Source organism: Peromyscus leucopus, chromosome 1, assembly GCF_004664715.2.
Source record: "Peromyscus leucopus breed LL Stock chromosome 1, UCI_PerLeu_2.1, whole genome shotgun sequence".
In the NCBI taxonomy this organism is placed as follows: domain Eukaryota; kingdom Metazoa; phylum Chordata; class Mammalia; order Rodentia; family Cricetidae; genus Peromyscus; species Peromyscus leucopus.
The window spans coordinates 160,165,499-160,183,859 of record NC_051063.1 but is presented as its reverse complement, the minus strand read 5'-3'; the positions used below and the strand labels follow the sequence as shown (position 1 = coordinate 160,183,859).

The window sequence follows — 18,361 nt, the reverse complement described above, 5'->3', positions numbered from 1 at the left end:
AGGCAGTGTGGGCGGGGCGGCAGCGAGCAGGCAGTGTGGGTGGGCGGCAGCGAGCAGGCAGTGTGGGGGGGCGGCAGCGAGCAGGCAGTGTGGGCGGCAGTGTGGGGGGCGGCAGCGAGCAGGCAGTGTGGGGGGCAGCAGCGAGCAGGCAGTGTGGGCGGGGCAGCAGCGAGCAGGCAGTGTGGGCGGGGCAGCAGCGAGCAGGCAGTGTGGGGGGGGCCGGCAGCGAGCAGGCAGTGTGGGCGGCAGTGTGGGCGGGCGGCAGCGAGCAGGCAGTGTGGGCGGCAGCGAGGGTGGGCGGCAGCGAGCAGGCAGTGTGGGGGGCGGCAGCGAGCAGGCAGTGTGGGGGCGGCAGCGAGCAGGCAGTGTGGGCGGCAGCGAGGGTGGGCGGCAGCGAGCAGGCAGTGTGGGGGGCGGCAGCGAGCAGGCAGTGTGGGGGCGGCAGCGAGCAGGCAGTGTGGGCGGCAGTGTGGGTGGGCGGCAGCGAGCAGGCAGTGGGGGGGGCGGCAGCGAGCAGGCAGTGTGGGCGCCAGTGTGGGGGGGGCAGCGAGCAGGCAGTGTGGGGGGCGGCAGCGAGCAGGCAGTGTGGGCGCCAGTGTGGGGGGGGCAGCGAGCAGGCAGTGTGGGGGGCGGCAGCGAGCAGGCAGTGTGGGGGCGGCAGCGAGCAGGCAGTGTGGGCGCCAGTGTGGGGGGGGCAGCGAGCAGGCAGTGTGGGGGGCGGCAGCGAGCAGGCAGTGTGGGCGGGGCGGCAGCGAGCAGGCAGTGTGGGCGGGCAGCTGTGTGGGGGGCGGCAGCGAGCAGGCAGTGTGGGGCGGGCGGCAGTGAGCAGGCAGTGGGGGCGTGTCGTTTCTCTCCCCCTTGACTGTGCACGTGACCACTGGAGGTCCTGGCTCGCCCGCCCCTCAGGGATGGACAGTCACTGGAAATGTCAGTCCAGAGAACCCTTTCTTCTCCTGGGCCACTTTTGGTCAGGATTTTTTTTAATCACAGCAACGGAAATGAAACTAGCACGTAGTTTGGAAAGATGTTTCCCAAAGGGAAAGAATTTCTGTGACATAGGGCACAACAGGAATGGGAGAAGCATGCAGGCGAGACGGTGGCACTGGGGTGGGGGCTCTGCTGCCTGGAGGGGCACCCCGTGTCCTGATGTTGCAGATCTTCCTAGTCCTTGGGCTGGAGGGGGGGTAGTTAATTTTCTTGACACTGTGACAGAATACCTAACGGGAACCCGCTGATGGAGGACGAGATGACTTTGTTCGGCTAGTATCTTGACTGTTGGCTCTGGGCCTGTGGTGAGGTGAAACGTTGTGGTGGTGGGAGTGTGTGACGCAGAAGGTTCTTCACCTCAGGGTGGAGAAGGAAGCAGCAAGGGAGGGACCAGGGACTGGCTCAGCCCACAAGGCATATTACCAGTGACTTGCTCCGACCAGATAGGTCCCATCTCCTAAGCCTCTCGAATCTTCTCAAAAGAGCCACCAGCGGGGGACCAGGCCTCTAACACAGGAGCCTGCCTTAGGGATGTTTCATGTTTGCACATCAGTGCTTGTCTTGGTTTGCATCACTGTCTGTCATGAAGGGAAATCAGGAACTCAAGGCAGGAACCTGGAGGCAGGAGCTGAAGCAAAAGCCGTGGAGGACCACTGCTTACTGGCTTGCTCTCCATGGCTTACTTAGCTGCTTCTCTCTCTCTCTCTCTCTCTCTCTCTCTCTCTCTCTCTCTCTCTCTCTCTGTCTCTCTCATGGAACTCACTCTGTAGACCAGGCTGGCCTTGAACTCACAGAGTTCCGCCTGCCTCTGCCCACCACCACCAGGCAACTTAGCTACTTTCTTATACAGTCCTGAACCACCTGCTGATGGAGGCCTCTTCTCAGTTGAGGTTCCCTCTTTCCAGATAACTCTAGCTTGTATCAAGTTTCAAAAAAACAACCAGGACAGCGGGCTTCTTCTTTTCCTTTTTTTTTTTCAGTGCCCAAAAGGAAAATCAGCACTTTGTACATGTTAGGCAGGTGCTCTACCCCTGAGCCACACCCCAGCCCCTCCCTGGGGGATTCTAGGCAGGGGCTCCACCACTGAGTCACACCCTAGCCCTCACTGGGGGATTCTAGGCAGGGGCTCTACCACTGAGCCACACCCCCAGCCCCTCCCTGGGGGATTCTAGGCAGGGGCTCCACCACTGAGCCACACCCCCAGCCCTCACTGGGGGATTCTAGGCAGGGGCTCTACCACTGAGCTATGTCCCTATCCCAGTATCTTGTGTGTATGAGGACACGTGTATGTGCATGTGGGGGTCACAGGACAGCTGCGGGTTCATCCCTCAGACACTATATACCTTTTTTTGTTTTTGATTCAGAGCCTCTCATTGGGTTATGAGGACCTATTCAGCTAGACTTGCTGGCCTGCTGTCCCCAGGCCCTGTGCCTCCTCGGTGCTGGGAGTGTGTGTTTGCTCCACCAGACCTGTTTTGTTGGCTTTCCTACATGAATTGTAGGGTTAAGTTCAAGTCCTGCACTCACTCACTGAGCCATCCATCCTCTGAGACCCCCGGTTTGCCTTTCAAAGCTTCGTTTGAAGTTGAGTGTGTTGGGCACGTTGGCGCTGGCTCTGACTCCACTTGGGAAGTCCCTGCTGCCTTTCTGTGTCCTGTTTCCTTCTCACCTCACACCCTGTCCCCACTTCTCTTCTCCTGTGGTGTCTGCTCAGGTCAGTCTCCGGTCATTGGTGGCTTTTCTGGAAAAACAGAACTAGTGTGTGCTTATTTATGCCTTGAAGCTCATTCTGGGTTTCGTGATTAGTATCTTTCTTTGTGTGTATTAACCAGAGATGTTTTTTAAAATTTGGATTTTGGATGCCATAGAATTCATTATTTAAAAAAAAAAAAAGATTCGGGGTGGAGCATACCGAGGAGGCCGGTAATTCAAACATGTGTTAGGCTGAGGCTACATAGTGAGTTTGAGGCCAGCACACACTACGAAATGAGGCTCTGCCTGTAAAACCCCAGTGGATAAATAAATAAGCAAGTAAGGGGCCAGAGAGAAGGCTCCGTGGCTAAGAACATGTGAGGACCCAGATTCAATACGTGGATCCCAGATGTGCACTACCACGTCCAGCGCCATCTTTTGAAATAGTGCTCTACTCCATGAGAGCTGCCTTGGCCTTGTCGGGGGAGGCAGCTTCCCTGTGGAATGAACCACTCTGCCAGCGCACTGGGTGCAGCTGGAGCTGGGTGCGTCACTCTGGCCTCTGTTGGTCATGCGTTGGGCAAGTGGGTCACAACTGTCCACCGTGCAGTGTGCTCTACGTGTTTCTTAGTTGAGCGAAACAGTAGAACATTGCAGTTGCTTCGAGAAGGTTTCTCATCCTTTCTCGTCCTGTCACTTCTAAGAGAGCAACATGGCATCAGCAGTTTTGTGCTTTATTTCTGTCCTGGGAGCTTGCCAACAGGCCCAAGAATTAATCAGCCTGCATCATGGGTTGTTCCGAACCCTATATGGGTGTGGCGTTAACTCTTCTTGTTGTGACAACATTCCAGACAGAAGGGACCTAAGGAGGAAGGGTTTATTTGTGGTCACAGTTTCGGAGGGTCACAGTCCACCATGCTGAAGAAGGCATGGTGGCATTCATAACGACTGGAGCATTTGGCAGAGACATCGCCACGTCATGGAGGAACAGGAAGCAGAGTGCAGGACTGGAACCAGGGGGAAAACGTTGTAACCTTCAAAGGCCCACCCTTGGTGACTTACTTCCAATCACCAGGCTCCACCTCCTAAAAGCTCCACAGACTCCTAGATAGCGGTGAAAGCCACAGAAAAGTATTTAAGACATGAGCTGTGGGAGACAGTTCAGATTCATACCATAACCATTCAACTTAAAAAAAAAAGATATCAATTAAAAATTGTGCAGGACTGCAGAGGTGGCTCAGTGGTTAAGAGCACTGGCTGATTCCGGTTTGATTCCCAGCACTTATGTGGTGGCTCACAGCTGTCTGTAACTCTGGTTCTGGTGATCCAGTGCCCTATTCTGACCTCAGTGGGCAGTGTATGCATGCAGCGCACAGGTATACACATAGGCAGAACACCCGAACATACAAAGTTAAAATGACGGAATATAAATATACGTCTGTAGTATCAGCCACCTCTTCTCCCTACAGCCAAACTGGTGTGATACCCGCTCTGCGGGTCGGCGGCCGCATGGGTGTGGCAGCTGAGTGGGGAGCCAGCCACTGCTCAAGCTGGCTTCCTTCCAGGACGCCCCTTCCCTGCAGGATTCTTCTTCCTGCCGTCTGGTTGCACCCTGGAAATGCCCTCTCCTACACTCCCTCATCTTTCAGTCACAGGGACCTGTGACACCCACACTGCCTATTATCCGGGCTAATAATGTACCTGGGCTTCCGGAGAGTGGCTTGGGCAGGTCTGTCTCTTGGGACTCTTGTCCATGGGCTGCTGTTTCCTGACCTTGGAGGAGAGATATATAATTAAGATCTTCCCCCAAGGTGAGACAGGACCAACACGCCCCCTCAATGACTCACTCGCATTCATCTGGATGAGTAAAACGAATTTATTCAGGGTTACTTACATAGCAGTGGGTCACTACACACAGCTACATTTTCTTTTTTTTTTTTCAAGTTTATTTATTTTTATTTCATGTGCATTTGTGTTTTTCCTGCATGTATGCCTATGTGAAGGTGTCAGATCCCCTGAAACTGAAGTTACGGCAGTTATGAGCTGACATGTGGGTGCTGGGAATTGAACCCAGGACCTCTGGAAGAGCAGCCGGTGCTCCTAACCGCTGAGCCATCTCTCCAGCCCCCATAGCTACATTTCCTTAAGTTGACAACCCACCACTTTTTCTAAGCATAGTAGAGTTGATGTGGACTTCGGTTCAGGTGTTACCCCACGTCGAAGCAATACAGGTAACTATAGGCTCAGACAGCGCGAAGTACAGGCCACAGCAGACCTGGGAAAAGCCGGGTGACAGTTATCCGAGCGCTGCTGGGCTCGCAAACCCTGCCCGGCTGTGCGCAGGACGCCGGTTTCACCGCAGCTGGTGCACAGTGGACTCACTCTCACTAGGAGGTGGAGGACTGGCCCATGACAGCCGCCTAGAGAAAGTTGTGCGGGTTTCCCGTGTGATCCGGAGGATGGGTCCATTTGCCCGTCAGAAAAAATCACCAGAAGACAGGCAGGTACCAGAGGCGGGAGGGTCTGGAGTTCCAGGCCGGCCTGGGCTTCACAGCAAGACCTCATCTCAAACAAACAAACAAACAAGGGTTTGGGCTATCCATAGCTTGGGGGGCAGTGGCATTGGGCAGCAGGGGGTCCTCTCCCTTGGAGTGGGAAGGGGTTGGCCTCCTTTCTATGTCTGTCAGGAAACCGGGGAAGGGGAGGTGTCTGAAATTGGAGGGTGCCCTGTGCAGTCCATGAGTGTCTGCCACTCTACCTGGCATGCTTGGTGATGGAATGCAGTGCAGTGGGTGCTGGGCACGGGAAGGTGTGCCAGCAAACAGGATGTAATTGTAATTCGGGTGGAGCTTCTCAGAACACACAGGAGTTCCTGGACCTGTGGAGGCCAGAAGAAGGCTTGGAGCAGGACTGTTGATGGATCCCAGCACCCATATCCACTGGCTCACAAGCGCCTATAACTACAGGTTCAAGGAACTGGAACTCCGGCCTCTGCAGGCACCCAACCACACATGCTATCTTTTTAAAAAAACAAATACATGATTTTTTTTTGAGACAATATCCTAGGCTGACCTCAAATTCACTGAGGGGTGACTTTGCACTGATGAGCCTCTTGCCTGGACTTCTTTGAGTGCTGGGACTACAGGCATACGCCACTATGTCTGGTTTTTTTATTCAAAGATGCTAGGGACTCACAAGGGAGATCAGCAAAAGCTACAGAATAGAATTTAAACACACAAGAAAGGAAGTTTTATTTTTCCTGAATAGAAACTGTGAAGACGTGAACATCAGAAATTAAACGTGGGCCGGAGTGATGGCCCATTGGTTAAGAGAACCTGCTGCTCTCACGGTGGACCTGGCTTCAGTTCCCATCCCACATGATGGTTTGTAGCTCCAGTTCCAGGGGGATCCAGCGCCCTCTTCTGGCGTCTCTGGGCACAGCATGCATGTAGTGCATAGATACACATTCAGGCAAAACACTCGTACTCATAAATTTAAAAATCTGGGCCGGGCGGTGGTGGCGCATGCCTTTAATCCCAGCACTCGGGAGGCAGAGCCAGGCGGATCTCTGTGAGTTCGAGGCCAGCCTGGGCTACCAAGTGAGCTCCAGGAAAGGCGCAAAGCTACACAGAGAAACCCTGTCTCGAAAAACCAAAAAAAAAAAAAAAAAAAAAAAAAACAAATTTAAAAATCTAATATACAAATAATTTTTTTTCATTTGGGAGGCAGGGGCAGAAGGATCTCTGTGAGTTTGAAGCCAGATTGGTCTACAAAGTGAATTCCAGTACAGCTAGGACTCTGTTACACAGAGAAATCCTGTCTCAAAAAAAAAAAAAGTTTTTAAAAAGAAAAGGAAAAGCTAGAAAGTATTTAGGGAAATTTGTAGCAACTGGGCATTTGTGCATACTAATGCATTATGGTTATACTTTTTATTTTAATTTTATTTTTCAGAAATTATGTGTGTATGTGCATGTCTGTGTGTGGGTTTGTGCATGTGTGTGCAAGTGCCCCAGAGGCCAGAAGAGGGCGTTGGATCCCTGGGAGCTGGAGTGACAGGTGGTTGTGAGATGGCTGACATGGGTGCTGGGACCTGAACCCAGGTCTTCTGCAAGAGCATAATTATGTGCTCTTAAACACTGGACCGTTTCTCCAGCCCCCTGGTTCTGTTTCTTAAGGGAAGCTTTATGTTCAGAAATATATATGGATGAGCCACTTCTCTGCCATATGCAATTTTCTGGGATTTTTCTCCAAAATAACCCAGAGTTTGGGGATAAATAGAAATAACACATGACTGGCCAGTAAATTCCTAATTTTTGCGCTGGATAAAGGACATCTGGGGCTCACTACATTGTTTTCTAGTCTTTTACATATTAGAAATTAAATAAATTGAGCTGGCAGTGGTGGCGCACGCCTTTAATCCTGGCACTGGGAGGCAGAGGCAGGCAGATCTCTGTGAGTTCAAGGCCAGCCTGGGCTTCAGAGTGAGTTCCTGGACAGCCAGGGCTACATAATAGAGAGACTCTGTCTCAAAAAAATATTTTAAAAAAAAAGAAGGAAGGAGAGGAAAAAGAAAGAAAGAAAAATTAAACAAGTTAGGGCTAGTGAGATGGTTCAGAGAGCAAGAGCGTTTGCTGTCAATCAAAACAAGCTGCCTCCAGCCTTAACCGGGCCGCTTTCCGAGTGGCGCTGGCATCCCTCCGCAGGTCCCCAGCATGACAGGTGGGCCTCCTTGGCAACATTGCAGAAGTCACACCGCTCTCTGTCTAGTGCTGCTCCTCCTTCGTTTTCCAGGTCTTGGTGCCCTGTAGAGGAAGCCTGCCCAGCAGCGTTCAGTCCTCTTACCAGTTCGAGTCCTACGTTTTGGTGCCCACCGAAGGACACTTTCAGACCTTAGATGGAAAGGTACTCATTTCTCGGGTGGCTCAGGGTTGATGAGGGGTGGGACAGACTAGAGGCAAGATAGCCCCGTTTCTCAGCCTTTCACATCGTTGGCATCAGATGTTGATTCCTGTATGTACATAGCAGCTTTTGAAGGGGGTTATGGGACCCCTGCCTTTGTTAGGGGGCCTTTGAGAGAGGAGGCCATGGTAATAGGGAATAGGACCTAGACTCTGCCATGGAACGTGGCCTGGGGCTGGAGTTCTTCCCTCCCTCCCTCCCTCTCTCAGCCAAAGGGAGTCATCTACCTGTATGTTGGGGTTCCCGGGTATACCCCTTCTCAGGTCTGTATCTCATTGGGCTATTTCTTTTGTTGTGGCTGTTTTGTTTTTTGTTTGTTTGTTTGTTTTCAAGACAGGATCTCACTTTGTAGCCCTTGCTGGCTTGGAAATCACTCTGTATATCAGGTGGTGCTGCGGGCCGCAGGAATATCATAAGAACTCAGCTGGTCATGGCAAAGTCACTACCTGGAGGAATCAGGGAATTCCTCCAGAGGAAGCCAAATCCCAAGGAGCTTTTGGTGTTACTTGGCTTGTTATATATCAGCTGTATTCTGTTATGAAAATCATGTGTGCCTTCATAGTTTTCCCAATTGACTTTTCCCTAAGAAGGGCTAACAGTGTGGACTGATCACTGTCTGGGCATACACATTCCAAGTATTTGGAGAACAGCCTCAGGAAAGGCTTTCTCTGGAATCAGATATCTCCATTAGCCACTTTCAAAGACTAGCAGTAATAACAGTCCACATGCTAGTCTCCTGATTTAAGGTAAATTCCACAAGGAGACACCACCTAGGTCAGGTGGATCCTCCTTTCTTACAGCCTTACCAACTTTTTAGACCACTAACTCCTTATCTAACCACATCTAGGAATATTTAGATAACCTTCTGTGCTGACAGCTATGCTCAGCCAGAACTTCAGTTCAAGCCTCCCTGTAATTATCATTAGCAGCATCCGGCCAAGTCCATCCCCAGGTGGAGGAAAGTACCTTATCAGAGATACCTCTGTACTCTCTAAGAACAGACTTAAGTATCCGGGCTACCTGTTTGAGAAGGCCTTGCGGATGTGCCAATTAAGCCTTACTTCCTCCTTTCCCAAACCTTACCTCTAGGTCCAGATCTCCCTCTCTCTTTAACTATCACCAGAGGCATCTACCTGTACACAGGTTGCCTAGCGACTGAACACACTTTCCCCTACCCTGCAGAAAAACGGCAGATAGCTTGGACAGATTCGAGTCACAGGAAAAAAGACAGTTTTATTTTCTCCCATTGACCTAGCAACTTATAGATTCTTAACACTTTCTACCAATCAAAGATTATAGTTGAGCACATAAGAGCCCTCTTCTTAGATATTACCTGAATTCAGCCTTTAGTTAATTCATTTCCCCATTGGTCACTTCCCTTTGGGATTGCAAATGATAATTAACAGTTATTGCCTCTCAATGTGATTCTTATCACCCCTCGTTTGACCCTGGAAGACTGGCTTTATAGACCAGGACTTTCAGGGCACAAGAGAGAGAGAAGAGAAAAGAGAATGGAAGAACTAGATGGGTAAGAACTTGAGAGGAACAAATTGAGATGGGGAAGAACTAGATTGAAGGCCTAAAAGAGAGGACTAGAGGAACGAGATGGAAGATGAGGAAGAGCCAGATGGGGAAGAACAAAATGAGAGAGGAGACGGGAGAGGAGCTGATAGGGGAAAGAACTAGATAGATGAGAACCTAGAAGGGACAGAACTAGATGAAGGAATTAAGATAGAACCTAGTGGGGACAGTAGATAAATATAGAGAAATCAGGCAAGAAAGGAGCTAGGCATGAGAGCAGAATAGAAGCTGTGTAGAGAGAGAACTGACTCAGAATAATAAAGTATATGAACTAAGGAGTTTCGTGTACATAGATTCATTTCTTCTCATTAAAGATTAATTATCAGCTGGTTGTAGATTCTTCCCGGACCCTGGGAGGGGACTATCAAGGGGCTGGACCCCCATAGTCCTCAATAAGGTGGGCCTTGAACTCACAGACATCAGCCTGCCTATGCCTCCCAAGTGCTGGGATTAAAGGTATATGCTACCAAGCCTAACCCATATATATTTTTCAGACAGGGTTTTGCTGTATTTTCTGGACTGGCTTGCAACTCATGATCCTCCTGCCTCCGCCTCCTAAGTATTGAGATTATAGGCATGAGCCCCCATGTCCAGCTATGTGTATGATTTTTTGTTTGTTTGCTTTTTAATGGAAGCAGGTAGAGTCTAAGAGGTAGACATTTCATTTGCACTCAACTGGCCCCATTCCCCCTAATGAATGCATGTTTCAGAAGTTCAAGCCGCCATAACTACTCTTCTCACTGGAATTGATCTGCAGTTTGACCCTAGGGCCTGAGCATCTGGGGCTTTCGGGTACTGTGGCAGATCTGGGAGGGTGACAATTATCTGTAAACCTGTTCAGGCAGTTGGCGTCCCTGTGGCTCATGACGCCTGACACATAACTGTCACAAATTTTCTCACCCATTTGTTTCTTGCTTCCTAGCCAGGTGTCCAACGGATCCACACTGGGGTGGAGGCACAGGCCCTACCCAAGGACCTTTTGGGAGGAGGCTCCAAGGAGTCTCTGTGCCTGCCACCCCCGGCTGGTCCAGTCATGTTTTCTTGATTCTAGGATGTCCTCATTGAAGGAAACAGGATTAAGCTAGGAGCTGGTTTTGCTTGTCTTCTCTCTGTGCCCATCCTCTTTGAAGAGACTTTCTACAATGAAAAAGAAGAGAGCTTCAGCATCCTCTGTATCGCGCATCCTTTGGAGAAGAGAGAGACTTCAGGTACCGAGGGAGGAACACCCTCCCCACCTCTCCCCGCCTCCCTCCCCAGGAAAAGTCTGCGTGCGCACCTCCTGCCCCCACGCAGCTGTTAAAAGCTTGAATGTCACACACACACAAAATATCAAAGAGCCCACTAGAGACCTGCATAACTTTATAAAAATTCCCTCTGGGACGTGATCTAAGGCTTCCCTTGCTGAGGTGATGTGGAATGAGGCTGCTGTATCAGGTATGATAGGTGGTGCCGTTCACAGAGGCCTTGCCACTTCTGTGATCAACCTGGGACGAGGCTTGTCCCTGGAGCTGTGCAGAGCCGGAGCCCTGGCTTTGGGTTGGGGCCTCAGCCTCGAGGTTTAACTTTGTGGTGTTATTAAGCCGGCTGCACAGTTGTCTCACTGAGAGCTCACTGGGTTTCAGTGGATTGTTTAGTTGCCCCGGGAAACAGCACAGTCCCTGTGCCAAATGCACCCTGAAGCTTGAATTGCCAGGAATTGGCTTCTCCTTAGCCCCACGGGTCGCACCTAGAGTCACAGATTAATGTGATTTTTGTCCCCTGAAAAGTCCTAGTATAGCTTTCTGGGCTCCAGGATCTCCTTCAACTGAGCTGTTTTCTTGGGCAGTATTTTGAAATGTGAACATTCCCTTACCTTCTTCCCTGGCCAGGGGGCCATCCTTTCTTGGAACCTGGGGCTCTAGACGCTTCTGGAACAAGGGAAAGGATGTGACCCCCACCCTCTATCAGTCAGGAAACAGTGAAAACTTTAGTTAGCTTGACCCTCTGTCTCTCTTTCAGAAGAACCTTCGGCACCCTCAGATCATTTCCCCCTGAAAACCATTGAAGATGTGAGAGAATTTTTGGGAAGACACTCAGAGAGATTTGACAAGAACATTGCCTCTTTCCAGCGGGCATTCCGAGAGTGTGAACGAAAGAGTCTCCGTCACCACATAGTGAGTAGCTGGGTCTTGTTCCATCCGCCTGGCGGCTCTCACTCCGTAGCTATTGATCGTTCTGTGTGCTCCAGGATGTGACTGGGTACCATTCCATGGCTGGGAGTTATGTTAAAAATGTGGTGGCGCACGCCTTTAATCCCAGCACTCAGGAGGCAGAGGCAGCGGGATCTCTGTGAGTTCAAAGCCAGCCTGGTCTACAGAGTGAGTTCCAGGACAGCCAGGGCTACACAGAGAAACCCTGTCTCAAAAAACAAAAAAAACCCACTACCAACAAAATGTTTCTACTATGCAAGTAGCATAAAGTCCTTTAGGAAGTGAAACATCTTAGAGAAGTCTAAAAATGAGTATCATAAAGAAACGAAACCCCACTTCCGGTTGCCAGCTGTGTTAACACCAAGGGGAACTTTTTCCCCAGACACACCTTAAAAAAAGTTAAGAGGCAGGAGAAGGCTTCAGTGGGTAGAAATGCTCACCATCAAGACAGACAGCGGGGGTTCAGATCCCCAGACCCCACATCAAAGCTGGACACAGTGGCACGTGTCTGTAATCACAATATGCGTAGGAGAGGTGGGGGGGGGGAGGCTGGAGAATCCTCCCAAATCGTGTAAGCCTGCTAGCCTGAAGTACACAGCACAGTGGCAAACAGCAAGAGAGGCCCTGCCTCTAGCAAGGCAGAAGGTGAGAACTGACACCCGAGGCCGTCCTCTGACCCCTGTCCTCTGACCTTTGCACTCCTGGGTGCTGTGGCATGCACACACAAATATGTAAACACGTAAATACGTTAAAACGTTGAGGGCTGACAAGATGTCTCAGCTGCTAAAGGCGCGTGCCACCAAGCCGACAGTGTGTGGATCCCTGGACCCACATGGTGGAAGGAGAGAGCAGACTCCTGAAAGCTGCCCTCTGACACCGTCCCCCGTCACATGCCATGTCACATTCTAAATCAAAACTGTGATCTTAAAGAGCTGCACATCAATTTCAAAAGATGATTTGGCAAAGCTCACGTGTGGCCTAGAGCCTGCCATCCTTGGACGTGTTACCCACTCGGGCTTTTGTGGTAAGAAGGGTCTCCTCTCTCTGTTCTGTGTTGCACAGGACTCCGTAAATGCTCTCTACACCAAATGCCTCCAGCATCTTCTCAGAGACTCTCACCTGGTAAGCAGATAGCTACGCAAAACAACAGCAGTCTGCACAGGTGCAGATCCAAACTCTCAACCAGCGTTTCTCTTGAATTCTAGAAGGTTCTTGCAAAGCAGGAGGCCCAGATGAACCTGATGAAGCAGGCAGTAGAGGTAAGCAGAGAGTGGAAGGCAGTGACTGGGAGACTCTCTGTCACCTCCTACACATCCCAAGCCTGCGTCTGTTGGTTCCACAGATATACGTCCACCATGATATTTACGACCTGATCTTTAAGTACGTGGGGACCATGGAGGCGAGCGAGGTAAGTCTGCAATCTTTGTTCTCCAGGATGAGGGCCTTATCCTGAGAAATTGGAATTCTTTGGGGCTGGAGCGATGGCTCGGCAGTTAAGAGCGCACGCTGCTTTTGCCAAGATCGTGAGTTTGGTTCCCTAGCCCCCGTGGAGGGGGGCTCACAACCCCTACAACTCCAGGTGTGGGAGATCTAACACCTTCTTCTGGCCTCTGTGGATACCTGTGGTGCATGCACAGACACAGGACACACACATACAATTTAAAACAAATTGTAATGCCTTTAATCCCAGCACTCAGGAGGCAGAAGCAGGCAGATTTTTGCGAGTTCGAGGCCAGCCTGGTCTACATGTCGAGTTCCAGGAAAGCCAGGGCTATGTAGAGAGATCCTGTCTCAAAACAAACAACAAAAATCTTAATTTGAAGCTTTGCTCAAATCTGTAGGATGCTGCCTTTAACAAAATCACAAGAAGCCTTCAAGATATTCAGCAGAAAGACATTGGTGTGAAACCTGAGTTCAGGTAAGAATTCCCATGGCTTCAGAAGTTTAGGGTGCTTGGCAGCTGGGGATCCATCTTCTCCCCTCAACGACTTTGGCAGGGCTTCTCAGCAGCAGAGGTGGCCGCTGACTCGCTCTTAAAATTGAGGAGCTGTGCACTCGCTCCCAACTGATGACAGACGGCTGACGTTGACCCGCGACTGTCCTATAACCATCCTCTCCTCTCCTGTGTTTGTGCGCCAGTGTGCCACCTGGGTGGGAGCTAAAGTCCCCAGATGGGCATGTGACTCACTCAGCTGGGTCCCACGCGGAGGCCTCTGCCCTCACCTGCTAGTCTGAGAGAACCCAGCCCCGGGGCCTCTCACTACCCAGTTAAGTGTCATGAGGGTAAATATATCTGAAGTATTATAGATGTGTAAGCCTCTTCTCGCTCTTGCGGTATTTCCATCTTCGGGTTTTATTAAAGTTTTAAAAGTTATTATTTTTGTTGCCATTTAAATTTTTTTTCCTTCACTTTAATTTAATTTGTATGTGCACACACCTGTGCAGTGCCCTTGAAGGCCAGGAGAGGGCATTGGAGTTCCTGGGATTAGGGTTACAGCCAGCAATGAGCCACCGTGCGGGTGCTGGGAATCAAATCTGAGTCCTCTGGAAGAGCAGCCAGTGCTCTCAACCTCTGAGCCATCTCTCCAGCCCCGTTTTAAAATTGTATCATTTGAATTATGTGTAGATATGTCGTTCTGTGTAGGGTTGTGTGTATGAGTGCAGTGCCCTCCGAAGCCAGAGCAGTTGGACCTGCCTGCAGCTGGAGTCACAGGCAGCTGTTAGCCCACTCTGGGTGCTGGGATCAAACCCAACTACAAGAACATCTCCAGCCTAGACTTTTTGAGATAGCAGCTCCTTGTATAATCCACACCAGCACTGAAATTGTAACCCTCCTGCTTCAGCCTCCCGAGTGCCACGGTCACAGGCCAGCACCTCTAAGCCAGGCTTCTGGAGTTTTGCTTTTCCAAATTTCTAGTGAAGCCCTGGCATCTGCAAACCTGAAAGGAATGCCACCCACCTGGGTCACAGTACTTCTCGGTCTGTTTCCGTTGGTCATTCCTCAAGGTTGTAAGAAATGTCCAAGCAGGTATATGACCAAGACAAGAACAGTAGGATCCTCTGCTGGAGCCTGAAGTTTCCATTTTCCAAATCACAGCTTCAACATCCCCCGGGCAAAGAGAGAGCTGGGCCAGCTGAACAAGTGCACATCCCCACAGCAGAAGCTGCTGTGCCTGCAGAGGGTGGTGCAGCTCATGACACAGTCTCCCAGTCAAAGAGGTTGGTGCTGGGAAGGGCCGGGCGGCCGGGGCGAGGCAGCAGATGCTCACAGGCAGATGTGCAGACCTGAAGGTCCATAGGAGGAGCCCCGCCAAGGGACTAGAGTTGCGTGGAGAGTGTGCCCTGGGGAGCAGGTTAGATAGGATTGGCTTAGCAAATCCCGAGAGAAGCCGCTGCTTCAGTTCCGCCAGGATGAGTGGGGGTGTGGGGGTTCACCTGTCTGTTAGGCTACCTCAACTCATGTTGTATTAAAATAAAAACAAAAAATTCCAGGGTAAAAAGTAAAGGAGGGGTTGGGGGTTGTTGCCCAGCGGTTGAGCTCTTGCCCAGTGTTCATGAGCCCCTGCACCCGAGTTCCGGCACAGCACTGCTAAAGAGAAAGTTAAGACAAAGGAAGCGAAGAAGAATTTAGGCTATAGTTGAAGAACGATTCCCAAAGAGTCCTGAGTGGGATGATCAAGCAGTGGCAGCAGCAGCAAGGAGGTGCGTGGGCGGGGGGCCCACGTCTGTGGTGACCAGAAGTAGGTTCTCGGAGAGGACACTGGGCGGCAGAGGTGTCCAGGACACTCGTGGTCTGTTCTTTTTGTGTTGGTTGGCTTTTACTTAGTTAGTTAGTTAGGTTTTGTTGTTGACGTTTTGAGACAGGGTCATGTGATGTAGCACAGGCTGGCTTCAGCTCACCCACTGCCGGGATGATAAGTGTGTGCCAGCTCACCCAGCTTTTTCTTTTTAATTAATTAATGTAGTTAATGTTTTTTTGGGTTGTTTTTGTTTTTGAGACAGGGTTTCTCTGTGTAGCCCTGGCCTTCCTGTATCTCACTCTGTAGAACAGGCTGGCCTCAAATTCATAGAGATCCTTCTGCCTCTGCTTCCCGAGTGCTGAGATTAAACATGTGAGCCACCACCACTATCCCAGCTTTCTTTTTATGTTTTAAGACAGGCTCTCACTATGTAGTCCTGGTTGGCCTCACCATTTAGCTCAGACTGGCCTTGAACTCAGGATCCTCTTGCCTGAGACTGCCAGAAACTGGGATGAGAGGCGTGTGCCAGCTGCATCAGACATCTGTTCAGGACATGTCAAGGAGACGGCAGTGTTGTGCCTGGCCTGTGATTTTACTGGAGTGTGGCCTTGCATCTTGGTTGGTGGAGGAGAGGTTATGCATCCCCTCCTCCGTTTGTGTCTCATGGTGCCTGCGGACTTTCTTTCTTTGCAGTGAATTTGGAGACCATGTGTGCCGATGATCTTCTCTCTGTCCTGTTGTATCTGCTTGTGAAAACAGAGATCCCTAACTGGTAACATTTTGTTGTTGTTAAAATATTGTTTCCTTCTGTAGGCTCCTTCCAGGCATGGTCTCTTCTGTAGCCCAGGCTGACCTCCAACTCTTGATTTTCCTGCCTCAGCCCCTGAGTTCTGGGCTTACAGGAGTTACCTACTCTGCCCAGTGTAAAATACTTTAAAATCTGGTTGTGCTGTGTTCTATATTTTTGGGGTGACTATAAGCAAATATGCCTTTGGAGCAAGTATTGTCTCTCCCCTCCATCCATCAGGGGTGGCTCCCTTCAATGGATAGATGGGGAAACTGAGGCCCAGAGAGCTTCTGTTTCACCTTGTGAAGTATGTTGCTGGTCCATTGCTGAGGAAGCAGATACTAGCTCTTTCTCTCACAGGAAACCATAATTCACGTTCTAACCATTTGCTTCTAGCCAGACTGTGGTGGTGCATCCCTTTAATCCCAGCACTCAGGAGGCAGAGGCAGGTGGATCTCTGAGAGGTTGAGACCAGCCTGGTCTGTATAGCAAATTCCAGGACAGCCAGTGCTACATAGTGAAAACTTCTCTGCAAAACCCCAACCCCAACCCCCAATAATCAGCTGTCTTAGTCACTGTTCTGTTGCTGTGAAGAGACATGATGGCCGAGGCAACATAAAAGGAAGCATTTAATTGGGGGCTGACTTACAGTTTCAGAGGGTCAGTCCATGATCATCATGGCAGAGAACATAGTGACAAGCAGGCAGGCAAGATGCTGGAGCAATAGCTGAGCTCACATGATCTGTAAGCTTCAGGCAGAGAGAGAGAGAGACAGAGATAGAGACAGAGACAGAGAGACAGAGAGCAAGCATGTCTAAGCAAGCTTGGCCTGGCTTGGGTTTTTGAAACCTCAAAGCTCACCTCCAGTGACACACCTCCAAAGAGGCCCACCTAATCCAACAAGGCCACGCCTCCTAATCCTTTCCAAACAGTTCCATTAACCAGAGGCCAGTCATTCAAATGTGTGAGCCTGTGGGGACCATTCTTGTTCAAACTACCACATCAGCTTTCTAGTAGCCAGCCTTTTCCAGGAAAGTAACAAGGAGTTTTTCTTGTCCTAATTGTACACCTATCTTCAGTGGGATTGAGGGAATAGCAGACATTATACCCCCACCCTAGTGAATAGACTTGATGGAGATCTTTAATATCCATCCAAGTCAATAGCATTTTTGTTTGTTTTTTTAAGTATTAACTATGCAATGATAACCTGCTTTTTCTTCTTTTGGTCAGGATGGCAAATTTGAGTTACATCAAAAACTTCAGGTTTAGCAGCTCCGCCAAAGATGAGCTGGGCTACTGCCTGACCTCGGTTGAGGCTGCGATCGAATACATCCGGCAAGGAAGTCTCTCTACGAAGCCGCCTGTAAGATCTCCCTGCTGACCTGCCCTCCCTCTGTGGCCACTGGGGGAACCTTTGACTGAGCATTACAGAGAGCTGGGGTTGAAGGGCTGGATGGGGTTCCTCCATGGTCTTCCAAGACTGGATTCTCAGCTGTCTTAACAGTTATGAAGCTCGAGAACCACTCAGGAAACTGGTCGTTAAGCCTCTAATTGATTGTGAGAGCTGCTGTGTTAACAGTGGGATTTACACTGTCCATATCCCGCTTCATTAACCCTGTCATCTAAAGAAGCAGTGTGGGAAAGGAAGCCAGATACGGCGAGTCTGGATATTGTAGGGGTAATAGGCAAGAAATGATAATTGATGTGTGCAATTTGAGGACTCAGTGGCCTTACTATTGCTCCTTGGTTGGTCGGTGAGCTTTGGTGTGTGTGTGTGTGTGTGTGTGTGTGTGTGTGTGTGTGTGTGTGTGTGTGTGTGTGAGAGAGAGAGAGAGAGAGAGAGAGAGAGAGGTGTTGTTCCTATGTAAATTTTGAGTCTTAAGCCAAGATTTCACCACTTGTTGGCCTGTTTTACTACATGGTGACGGATAAATGGTAAAACTTAGTAGGGAAATCTTCACACTGAAGTCAGTAAAATGAAGAGTTGAGCAGGCATGGTGGTGCATGGCTGTAATCCCAGTACTTAGGAAGCTGAGGCAGGAGGATTGCTGTGAGTTTGCAGCTGGCTTGGTCACATAGTGAGTTCCATGTCAGCATGGGCTAAACTGTGAGACGCTGGATCAGAAGGCATAGGAAAAAGAAAAATAAAGCACATATAAAGAAAATAAAGAGGACAGTGAGTTTGAGCTCAGCCTGAGCTACATACAGTAAGATCCTGTATTAAAAAAAAAGACACTGTGCCCTGGGTATTGAGCAAGTCGGGCCCGTCAGATGAGATGCATCTTTACCTTGCTTGGCCTGCTGACCCAGGTGGTGCTGTGGTGTCCTTGTCTTTTGTGGCACCACATGGGACTCTGTAAGGACAGACTGCAGCCTTACTTTTAGGTCATGGAGTTTGAGTAGGAATGTATGCAGCCAACAGGAAT

At 50.1% G+C, this 18,361-nt stretch overlaps 1 protein-coding gene across 2 annotated transcripts in view; it reads left to right on the top strand.

Annotated features, from left to right (window-relative positions):
* Ankrd27 (ankyrin repeat domain 27) overlaps positions 1-18,361 on the top strand; it is a 53,080-nt gene that overhangs the window by 7,244 nt on the left and 27,475 nt on the right. Inside the window, exons 3-12 of one of the 2 annotated variants that reach the window (XM_028877762.2) lie at positions 7,471-7,581; positions 10,271-10,427; positions 11,218-11,372; positions 12,471-12,530; positions 12,614-12,667; positions 12,751-12,816; positions 13,250-13,326; positions 14,506-14,627; positions 15,842-15,920; positions 17,166-17,298. In XM_028877762.2, coding sequence (XP_028733595.1) covers positions 7,471-7,581; positions 10,271-10,427; positions 11,218-11,372; positions 12,471-12,530; positions 12,614-12,667; positions 12,751-12,816; positions 13,250-13,326; positions 14,506-14,627; positions 15,842-15,920; positions 17,166-17,298 — 1,014 coding nt within the window. The remainder of the gene's footprint in view (positions 1-7,470; positions 7,582-10,270; positions 10,428-11,217; positions 11,373-12,470; positions 12,531-12,613; positions 12,668-12,750; positions 12,817-13,249; positions 13,327-14,505; positions 14,628-15,841; positions 15,921-17,165; positions 17,299-18,361) is intronic. The other variant, XM_028877763.2, reaches the window with a different exon arrangement.